This window comes from Oncorhynchus kisutch, linkage group LG4, assembly GCF_002021735.2.
Source record: "Oncorhynchus kisutch isolate 150728-3 linkage group LG4, Okis_V2, whole genome shotgun sequence".
Classification (NCBI taxonomy): Eukaryota; Metazoa; Chordata; class Actinopteri; order Salmoniformes; family Salmonidae; genus Oncorhynchus; species Oncorhynchus kisutch.
In genome coordinates, this window is record NC_034177.2 from 21,140,035 (window position 1) to 21,150,527 (window position 10,493).

Here is a 10,493-nt window from a genome sequence, read left to right on the forward strand (position 1 = left end):
ATAGCAACAGCTAAGAATTGTGGTGCAGGAATACATGCGATCCTCCGAGAGGTCACAATTTTCGATATCATACGAAGTCATACGAAGTCATACGATGCAGGCTGCCTGCTACTAAGGTTGGTTATGGTACAAAAAAAAACAAGATTTAAAAACGGTATTTTTACAAAATGTGTAGTTTCTTGTAGAAACAGGACGGTTCCAGTGAGTTGACCTCAATGCAAACTTCTGTCTATGACCACAGGACCATTGGGGTTAAAATTTCACTCTGTGATTAAAGTCAGTGTCTCACAGCCACAAAAGGGTAGAACATATTTCAAACGTTGTTTATTAGGGGGAGATGGGCCCTGTCATGTCACTATCACAGGTGATTATTGTTTCTGAGGCTGTGTGAACAAATTATTTTATTATGCTAATAGTTATAAAAACATATTTTATTCAGCTTTCCCTTATGTGGATGTGATGTTAACACTCACCAGTTGATGGCAGCACTGGTAAATTATATCTTTCTGGACCAAATGCATAGTCACAGCAATGATACAGTGGCACATTAAACAGAGAAAGACAGACAAATACAAACAGAATTATGATTGATAGAATATGTCCTTAAACTATAGTCATATAACTTTTAGAAAACCCTAGATTCTACACATGCTTCATAGTCATGTCGTTTTACAAAATGTCTTCAACTTGAAATGTCACACCAGTATTGCATTGCCATAGATACATAAATAATAGCGATAAAAAGTGGTTAGTCTGGGTTGCCAAACCGTAGCCTATTCATCTGTGTGGCCCAATGATCCAAACCATGTGAGCTGCTGCAGTGACCCAGTTCTCCAGCCCACCCACTGCACCACTCTGCAGGGTCAGCATTCCAGCTGTGCCCTGGGGATCTCTGTACAGCAACAGAAGGCAACATCATTCACCACGACTTACAGAAACAGCATATGCTACTTTCATTTTCTCCACCACCAAAGGGACTACAAGCCGGAGACAGACAGATGGGAAGATTGGCACAATTTTGGCTCCCAAGCAATATCATACGCCACAGAAGAGAGGCGGTGATAGGGGACAAGAGAAAGAAAGGGTATGGAAGATAGATGGAGGTCTACATGTTGACGAAATAACACTCAGGCTCACTCTGACATTCTCACGTAGGGGTTCTATCAGTGAAATGAGTGCCTCCTAACCATCACAATCACCTGCCATCGCTCTCACTGATGCTTTGCATCTGCTTCTGCTTCTTCTGTGTTCCCTGCTGCTGTTGAAGACTGACTTGGGGCCACAAATGTATTTGATCACTTATTAGCTTTAATGTGTCCTCTCATAAAAATAGAAAAAGGCTAAAGGCTTATACCCCATCTCTAACATGTTGGTATTTATCTAACCACATCTAACTTAGTGGTATTGAGACTGTCTATAGGCTGGATGTATCTTCATATCTTAGTTGATGATATGGATTAACTTTGCATATTGTTAAGGTTCATATACATTGCAATAATAGTGTGTATAGTTGAGGAAATTAGGCATGTCTGCACTGGGGGAAATTAAGAATGATTGATGTTTTGAATTCTTGAACTTTTCTTAATTTTTTTGTGATTTAATCCATAAGAAAAGTCCAACACACATCCACAAAGCACAATGTACTTATACAGCAACAGTCTCCCATAATCACATCTCACACTCTGTGGATTTCAATTAGGAGGAGAGGACATGCAACCTAAACCAGACAGCGCCTAGACAACAGAGCCAGACAAGTTTAAAGAAAATATGCTTCATATGTCACGATGGTCACTACAGATTTAAAACAATCTAGACTATATCAAAGCTGCAAGTCATACTGTATATCCTGTTATCAGTAAAAAAAAAAAATATATAACAAATAAAACAGAATTGTGATATTGTTGTAATTGATTATAGCCAACATTGTCTACAATTGAAAGCTATATGATATGGACTGAAAAGTTCTTACGTTTTTCTACATTATTTGAAATATTTGAATGAAAAATGTTTTATTATCTATTCGCATATAATAATTTGAAAATATGTTAAACCTATTCGAAATATGCTAGGCCTACTCTACGTTCACAACACCACCGTAATCAGAAGACGCATGGTCCAGTTGCTTCTGATGCACTCTGGTGAGGGGACGTCTCTTGTCTGGAAATTGAGTCAGAACGCAGAACACGTAGAACACTGTCAATTCCAGCCCTGTTCCAGCATTATAACTGGCTGAGAACATCGCCCATCCCAGCAGCATAATTTCGTCTGGGCTAAATATTTATATAGAGGGGAACGACCTTCATTTACAACACATTCATTCACGTGAGAGCTATGCGAACTTCTCCATTGCCAAGTTAACATTATTTGAAAACGTTTGGAAAAGAACAAACAGACATTTTGAAAGTTTTGACCAAAGTTTTATTTTACAATTATTATTATATTTTTTTATCACCATGGGCTTTTTGATTGCTCTTTTCGGTGTGACAGTTGCTTTGAGTCAAATGTTCGGAAGATATACTGTAAATGGTGAGTAAAGTATTATTTTATTTATCAAAAATTACGTTTGATATGTAGACTAATTATGAAATCATTCTGGAACAATTTTTGCCTTAAGAAGTCTAGCTTTGATATCTTAATTTAAAACGCTTAAAACATTCGAAAGTACTTGATTGACATGATTTGTGAATAATGACCATTAAACCAAGTTAAACCATAGTTTTGCTTGCTTGATACTGAGAATTACAGAGTGCAGGTGCGCATTGTGTTACTACGGTGTAACGTGCAAACTGTTACTTACCGTAATCACAGGTTTGCATTAGTATGCAGAACTGCATGTTTATTCCAAAGTAACTTTATTCTCTCATTTAGGGACGTTGGAATACCTTATATATTACAAAGTAATATACGTGAGAGTTTATGGATTGTGGCAGTGATGAGTCCTAAAACCTTTAAACAAAACTCCATGATTGTGCAAAAGGTCTCTATTCTCCTGTATGAATTGGTGGATTAGATGCTGCTAAAGTGTATTGCGTGTGCTACGGACTGGTCTGGTCCATTCAGTCCAGTTTGATGTAAAGTAAATAGAGTCCTGGCTATTGTACAAGTGGGCCAGAGCCATAAATCTATATTATGGCTCTGAAGTGGGCTATTTGTATTTCCAGTAGGCCATTGTATACATCAAAGTATATCTACTTTAAATATGTCAATCATGTATATAAATGATGTAGAAAAACTCCAACTAGATCTGTTGTTGTCTTTGTTGTGGTGTGTTCAGCGGGGATGTGTTGGCTGCAGCAGAGCCAAGAGCAGCGCTGTGACATGGTGCTGATGCGTGGGGTCAGCAGGGAGGAATGCTGCTCCGGGGGCCGTCTGGACACGGCCTGGTCCAACACTAGTCTGCCGATCAATGAGGTCAGCCTACTGGGCTTCCTGGGAATCGTATCCTGCAAACCCTGCAAAGGTAACAACGCAGTAGAACTTGCAGAATTACTTGCTGTGAATCAACTAACAAAATTACAGTATCATATCCCTATCATTAATACGGGTGTTTTGCTATTTCTCAAACCATTTGACTAACAGAAGTAGATGCTGATTTCTTGTCTCTTGTTATGGCAAACCACCATCGCTGGTAGTGTACCAAAGGTGCCTCAGACAAGTTAGATGGTTTTAGGTTGTCCACTTGGTCCCCTCATAACTGGCAATGAATGAAGCAAAGATGTTAAGGGGTCACATGTTGATCATAGTTCCAAATGGCAGGTCATTTGGCTATAACTAGACCACCTGTCTTCTTCTTGGGATAACTTTGACCCATATGGAATTTCCAAGTCAAGTTATTTTCCAGAGGTTTCTAAATTTTGTGAAATGTGGATCTCAGCCAGTCATTCCATCTAACTCTGTACAGCTGTTTTGAGTGGCTTCCACTATTGGAAGCCTTCACCATGGGTATTCAGGTTCACTCAAGGATATATTCCTTTTTTATAAACTAAGGTTGCGGTGGCACTTTAACAAGTCCTTGTGATCTCTTGCCAGGGTAGTGGATTATTTTAAACCATGTGAGGATGATTAGTGTCAGCAAGGCTGAAGCCAGCATGTACCAAATAGCAATATAATCCTAGTTTCAAAATGTAGTAGCATTCCTGCTAACTACTGTATGATCGATCATGTTTTCACTTCTATGGAGCAGTCTTATTTTAAGGGATATAAAGGCTATTCCAGCATGCTGTTGATTACAACAAGGTATAAACCAACTAGTTGAATTAACAAGCATAATTATATGATAGCAGCAAAAGTAAATAATGAAATGTTCTCATCAATTATGTGCTTAAATGATAAGTGGATAATCTCAAGTGATCTAGAATGACAAAAGTAACAAGACAAGTTGTAAAAGACAAGCTATAAATGTCAATGATTTAGCTACAGTGCCTTCGGAAAGTATTCAGACCCCTAGACTTTTTCCACTTTTTGTAGGCGTTACAGCTGTATTCTAAAATGGACTAAATAAATAAACATCTCAGTAATCTACACACAATACCCCATAATTACAAAGCAAGAACAGGTTTGTAGAAATTTTAGCAAATTTATAAAATTAAAAATTAAAAAACAGAAATACCTTCTTTACATTAGTATTCAGACCCTTTGCTATGAGACTCAACATTTCACTCAAGTGCATCCTGTTTCCATTGATCATCCTTGAGATGTTTCTATAATTTGATTGGAGTCCACCTGTGGTAAATTCAATTGATTGGACATGATTTGGAAAGGCACACACCTGTCTATATAAGGTCCACAGTTGACAGTGCATGTCAGAGCAAAAACCAAGCCATGAGGTCGAAGGAATTGTCCGTAGAGCTCCGAGACAGGATTGTGTTGAGGCACAGATCTGGGGAAGGGTACCAAAAAATGTCTGCAGCATTTAAGGTCCCCAAGAACACAGTGGCCTCCATCATTCTTATATGGAAGAAGTTTGGAACCACCAAGACTCTTCCTAGAGCTGGCCGACCCGGCCAAATTGAGCAATCGGGGGAGAAGGGCCCTGGTCAGGGAGGTGACTGAGAACCCGATGGTCACTCTGACAGAGCTCTAGAGTTCCTCTGTGGAGATGGGAGAACCTTCCAGAAGGACAACCATCTCTGCAGCACCAGCAATCAGACATTTATGGTAGAGTGGCCAGACAGAAGCCACTCCTCAGTAAAAGGTGCAAAAGGCACCTAAAGACACTCAGACCATGGGAAACAAGATTCTCTGGTCTGATGAAACCAAGATTGAACTCTTTGGCTTGAATGCCGAGCATCACATCTGCAGGAAACTTGGCACCATCCCTACGGTGAAGCATGGTGGTGGCAGCATCATGCTGTGGGGATGTATTTCAGCGGCAGAGACTGGGAGACTAGTCAGGTTTGAGGGAAAGATGAACCAGAGCAGGTTCACCTTTCAACAGGACAATGACCCTAAGCACACAGCCAAGACAACGCAGTAGTGGCTTCGGGACAAGTCTCTGAATGTCCTTGAGTAACCCAGCCAGAGTCCGGACTTGAACCCAATCGAAAATCTCTGGAGAGACCTGAAAATAGTTGTGCATCAACCTGACAGAGCTTGAGAGGACCTGCAGAGAAGAATGGGAGAATCATCCCAAAAACAGGTGTGCCAAGCTTGTAGCGTCATACCCAAGAAGACTCAATGCTGTAATAGCTGCCCAAGGTGCTTCAATAAAGTACTGAGTAAAGGGTCTGAATACTTATGTAAATGTGATATTTCAGTTTTTAATTTTTTATAAATTAACAAAAATGTTGCTTTGTCATTATGGGGTATTGTGTGTAGATTGATGAGGGGGAAAAACGATTTAATCCATTTTAGAATAAGGCTGTAAAGTCAAAAAATGTGAAAAATGTCAAGGGGTATGAATACATTCTGAAGGCACTGTATGGCATATATCGAGAGGTGTGTCCATCCCACCTTGGAACTGGTCCACAAAATGTCCCTGCAAGTTGCAGTGCAATTGAATAAAATCGAAATAATAAAATAAATGGACAATAACCCTCCTCCTTCTCCTCCTCCCTCTTCTTTTTCACTCTGCATAAATTATTTCCCAATGCTGGCTGAGACACAGGCCTGGCTGCCTCCCCTCAGAGAATAAAAAAAATGAATTTCTGTTTACCACAGGAGAAATGTTTGCCACATACCCAGACGTCTGTTTTTCATAATGTGGAGCACTATCTGGATCATTAAGCAGACTGAAAGAACAAAACTACAGCATCAATGTACATGTGATACTGCGGGGAAGTGCTGGTCTATTATCATAGTACTGCCTGTCAGAGTCAGACTGGGCCCAACAGTTGATCCTCCCCATTGGGGCTACTGATTTCCAGTGCTTCAAAGCATTCCTGGGTGTTGACTAGTGCTCCATGTCTGACCTATATTTAAATCTGCATTGATTTGTGAAAACGTATATGAATTGAAACGAGCTGCCAGTGAACCGGAGCAAAACATAACAGAAAAAGGGATTTTTGGGGGATTTCCCTGGGAGGAATGGGGATGAATCTGATACTCGTGTGAAAAATCCAGAGGTATCAGAGTTGGCCTCTTTGGAGATGGAGAATAGCAGGATATTAAAGCAAGCGCTCGCAGAGAAAGGCAATAAAGTGCTGCTTTTTACAGGATCAGGTCTGAATATCACTCTCTATTAGGATCAAACAGGTCCTGAGAAGCCTGTTGAAAGGTGGCGATGGTATGTCTGTGTTGTTTTAGGGTTACAGTACTGGGTGACTTCCTATTGACCAGGCTGGGCCTTGGAGAGTCAACGGTTCCTCCTGCAACATCTCTCAGCCTGTAATACCCAGTGACAGGCCTTTGAACTGGTTGGTCTGCTCAAACACCCTTCCATCCATCTAAGACTTAGCCCTGCTTTCATCATTACAGGGATCTTACAGTCGTGGAAACAGGCACAACCTCAGACACATTCTTACAGACTTGACATCCTTGTGTATGACCATAAACAAAATATGCATTTATTGTAAATGTTTTGCTGGCTAAATCATGCTGCGGTTAAAGACAAAAGTTTTCAGAAATGTGTTCTGTTTTGTTGAGAATGAATCTTAAGCAGCGGTGGATATGGATCACTTAACGACAGACCATTTAAGATGAGTAAATGCTTCGACAGTAATACTGACTTTTTACTCTATGTTTTGCAGAGACCTGTGATGGTGTGAACTGCGGCCCAGGGAAGGTGTGTACGTTGAAGGCTGGACGTCCTCAGTGTGCGTGCTCTCCCGACTGCACTAACATCTCCAAAAAGCATGCTGTGTGTGGCAGCGATGGGAACTCCTATCGTGACGAGTGTGTCCTCCTGATGGCCCGCTGTAAGGGACACCCTGATCTGGAGGTCATGTACCAGGGAGAATGCAAAAGTGAGGACACGCCTGTACTTCAAGAGTTATCTTGCATGTCAGCAGTTTGGTTATTTCAAATACTAATTGTGCTACTGCAGCAATATTACACACATTCTTGGATTCAAATCAGTATTCCTTTGTAGCGATACTATATTACTAATGCTCTATGTTCATGTTCTGTCCAGAGTCTTGCTCCAATGTGGTGTGCCCAGGTACCCACACCTGTGTGACAGATCAGACTAACAGTGCCCACTGTGTCATGTGCCGCACAACCCCCTGCCCAATACCGCTGAAGTCCGAGATGCCTATCTGTGGCAACGACAACATCACCTACCCCAGCGCCTGCCACCTCCGTAGAGCCACCTGCTTCCTGGGGCGCTCCATAGGAGTGCGTCACTATGGCAGCTGCACTAGTAAATCCCCTTCACCGTTCCTGATCTGTCAACACATAGCCTAAGTATAATCAATAAATTAATAAACAACCTAAATTGAATGGATTTTCTAACTTTAGATATTTTGGCATGTGTTGGATGTGTTTTGTCTTGTGTCCTCTCTCTCAGGTGTTCCAAGAAGCACCCTGGCTTTGGAGGGCAGTGAGGAGAATTCACTCTAAAGGGACAGTTCTTGTGTGGTCCAACTGGTACTTCAGTCCACCTGGCACTAGACTTAGCTTAGTACACCCGGTACGAAGATTTCCAAGAGATCACCTTCGATACGTGAACCAACATTGTCCCGATGTTCACTCACCAAGTTCTGATTTATGTTGACTACTTTTTTTACAATCACTTATCCCCTCCATCCCTACCCCCTGTACATAGAACAATGATACATTTGATATGGGGGAACCCGTTGGAAGTAGCAGTTTGTTCTTCCAAAAGGAAACCAATACTGTATTTGATGATGCATGCAATGTATGTTAAATAGGATGATTTGCTCATGAAACTGTGGAGAAATATGTAGGGGGCTTTAAGTATTGGAAAATATGTGTATATTGTAAGTAAATACTGCTACTATTTATTGAAGAAGGTATCAAATCTGTTCTATTTATGTTTTGACCCTGTATACAAATCCATATATCAATAGGTCAGCTGTATTTATTGTATTTTGTTTTAAGGTACATTCTTTTATTTTGGCAAGTTATTTTTATTTTTGTGTATTTTTCATATTCCTAAATAAAGTGCTTTGTCCCCTTAAAAGCAGCATGACAAAAAAACTCAATTTGTTTGGATACTGGATATCACATTTAGAGGATGACAATATATTTTGTTTCAATTCACTCGAAGCAAAACAGGGTAACTGCTGTCTGTATTTCAGTGTTTGTTTGGAGGTGATGAGAGACTTAGCCAAAACAAAAGTGCACAGTATGTCTCCTCTAACTCTGCTTGCACAGAGTATGAAACTGTTTATGCTGGAGCCCAATAAAATGTATAAGCCTCCCACTGATCACTCAAATGAACAGTTTAGTTCAGTGTGCAGCCATTTTATTAGACTGTTGGTTCAACCCCAAGCCTTTACAATACCTCCACTGTTGAAGTCTTGGCTTTGTTTATTTTGTATGTTTGTGGGTAATATGAGACCAATATAATGCCATACAGGTTGTTGAATACACTGTAATATAGTGTAACTGCAAAATCTGACAAATGTTGTTAGCCTTATCAAATTAAAAACATGATAATGCCAAATTACATTAATTTACTCAAAGTTAACTCACAGCCGAATGTATCTGTTCAACGTTTAAGTACTAGTGGCTATTTGGACCAAATGGGCAGATAGCTATTTGCAAATAGCTATTGGTTATTGTGATATGAATGAATAGTGCTGCCCACCCATTTATTCTAGATGATATAATAGATTTTTAATTAAAACTAATACTGTTTTTGAACAATTTACACTAGTTTCTTGTAAATAGAACTCAATTTCATGTACCTGTGTTCCTACTGTGAAATTTGAATGACAAATGTATCTACTTATTTTTGTATTTTTGTACTGCCATTTTATCTCAACATAAACTATAGTATTTGTCATGATGCCTCTCTCATTTCTGGTGCAATTTCGACAGTCATTAAATTCATGTTATACTAGTCAGAATAATCTCTCTAGTCTAGTGCATAATTCCAGATAGGCTTTGTCCTACCCTCTGTTATTAATTCTCTATCATACAAAATATCACTTACAGTACAAACATACTGTATGCACAGTAATTGCCATTCTAGATTCTAGACTTTTGTCAGTCTAAAAATACACACAATAGTAAAGGCATTTATTAATGGAGTCCTTTCAAGCCTCGTGGGGCGGTCGTGACAAACTTATATGCACATCGTCTATCCCTTACTGCCTACAGAAGATAATGGCCATGGTTATGAACCTTAGTGAACCGTCTACCTTAACTACCCACATAGAGGATCAGCAGGTGGGCTAGAGTGTTGGACGGCTTTTACTATGCTGCAACCTCTGTGCGTGCAATGGCCCTGGCAACTGACATCCCACTGACAAGCCTCAGAGGATGGGAAAGGAGACCAGTGAAGAGGGGGATGGAGCATTAAAGCAAGGGCACAGGCACCCCATCTCCTGTTCCTGAGGAGCCCCCTCTGGAGGAGAGGAGGTGGGTGAGGTAAGCGACAGAGGGCCACTGACTGACTCACTTTCCTATTTGACATATTGTCCTTGTTTACTCTGCTCTGACTGAAAACCACTCCTAGACTGACGGGGCCAACATCTGGCCTGACTGGGTCAGCATCTGGCCTGACTGGGCCAGCATCTGGTTTAACTTTGCGATATGTTATATTGTGATCCAAGCACCCCTTTAATACATTGATAATGGAATTAAAGATTTGCTCGAACAGGCAATAACAATGTTATGGAAAAGTGGTTGTTTTTCTGATTTGCATGCATCTTATTTCTGCTTATTTATTCTACCGTTTCTCTATTGTAAATGCTGTTCTTTTGTTTTCTGTTTTGTAATTAAATGCTGCATTATCAGATGGCATAGAGGGAACCCACCCATTCCCTAGTTTATAGAGTTCTGGTACAAACTGTAATGGTCTGATGATCTCGTCAGACCTGACCTCAATGTGGTCCAATGGCATGCACTACTCTTTTGTTTTATCT

General features: G+C 40.3%; 1 protein-coding gene across 3 annotated transcripts; it reads left to right on the forward strand.

Moving 5' to 3' along the window:
- Positions 1–3: 3 nt before the first annotated feature.
- Positions 4–9,409, forward strand: LOC109889231 (follistatin-related protein 3). 3 transcript variants are annotated; one of them, XM_031822639.1, is made up of 5 exons: positions 4–116; positions 3,275–3,460; positions 7,188–7,403; positions 7,571–7,798; positions 7,946–9,409. In XM_031822639.1, exons 2-5 carry the CDS (start codon positions 3,280–3,282, stop codon positions 7,996–7,998), a joined length of 678 nt encoding a protein of 225 aa, XP_031678499.1. In that variant the 5' UTR covers positions 4–116; positions 3,275–3,279; the 3' UTR covers positions 7,999–9,409. The 3 variants fall into 3 exon arrangements, with proteins under 3 accessions (XP_031678499.1, XP_020336096.1, XP_020336097.1); XM_020480507.2 differs by lacking the exon at positions 4–116 and adding an exon at positions 1,998–2,526; XM_020480508.2 differs by lacking the exon at positions 4–116 and adding an exon at positions 2,000–2,526 and having other exon boundaries at positions 7,571–7,842.
- Positions 9,410–10,493: the final 1,084 nt, after the last annotated feature.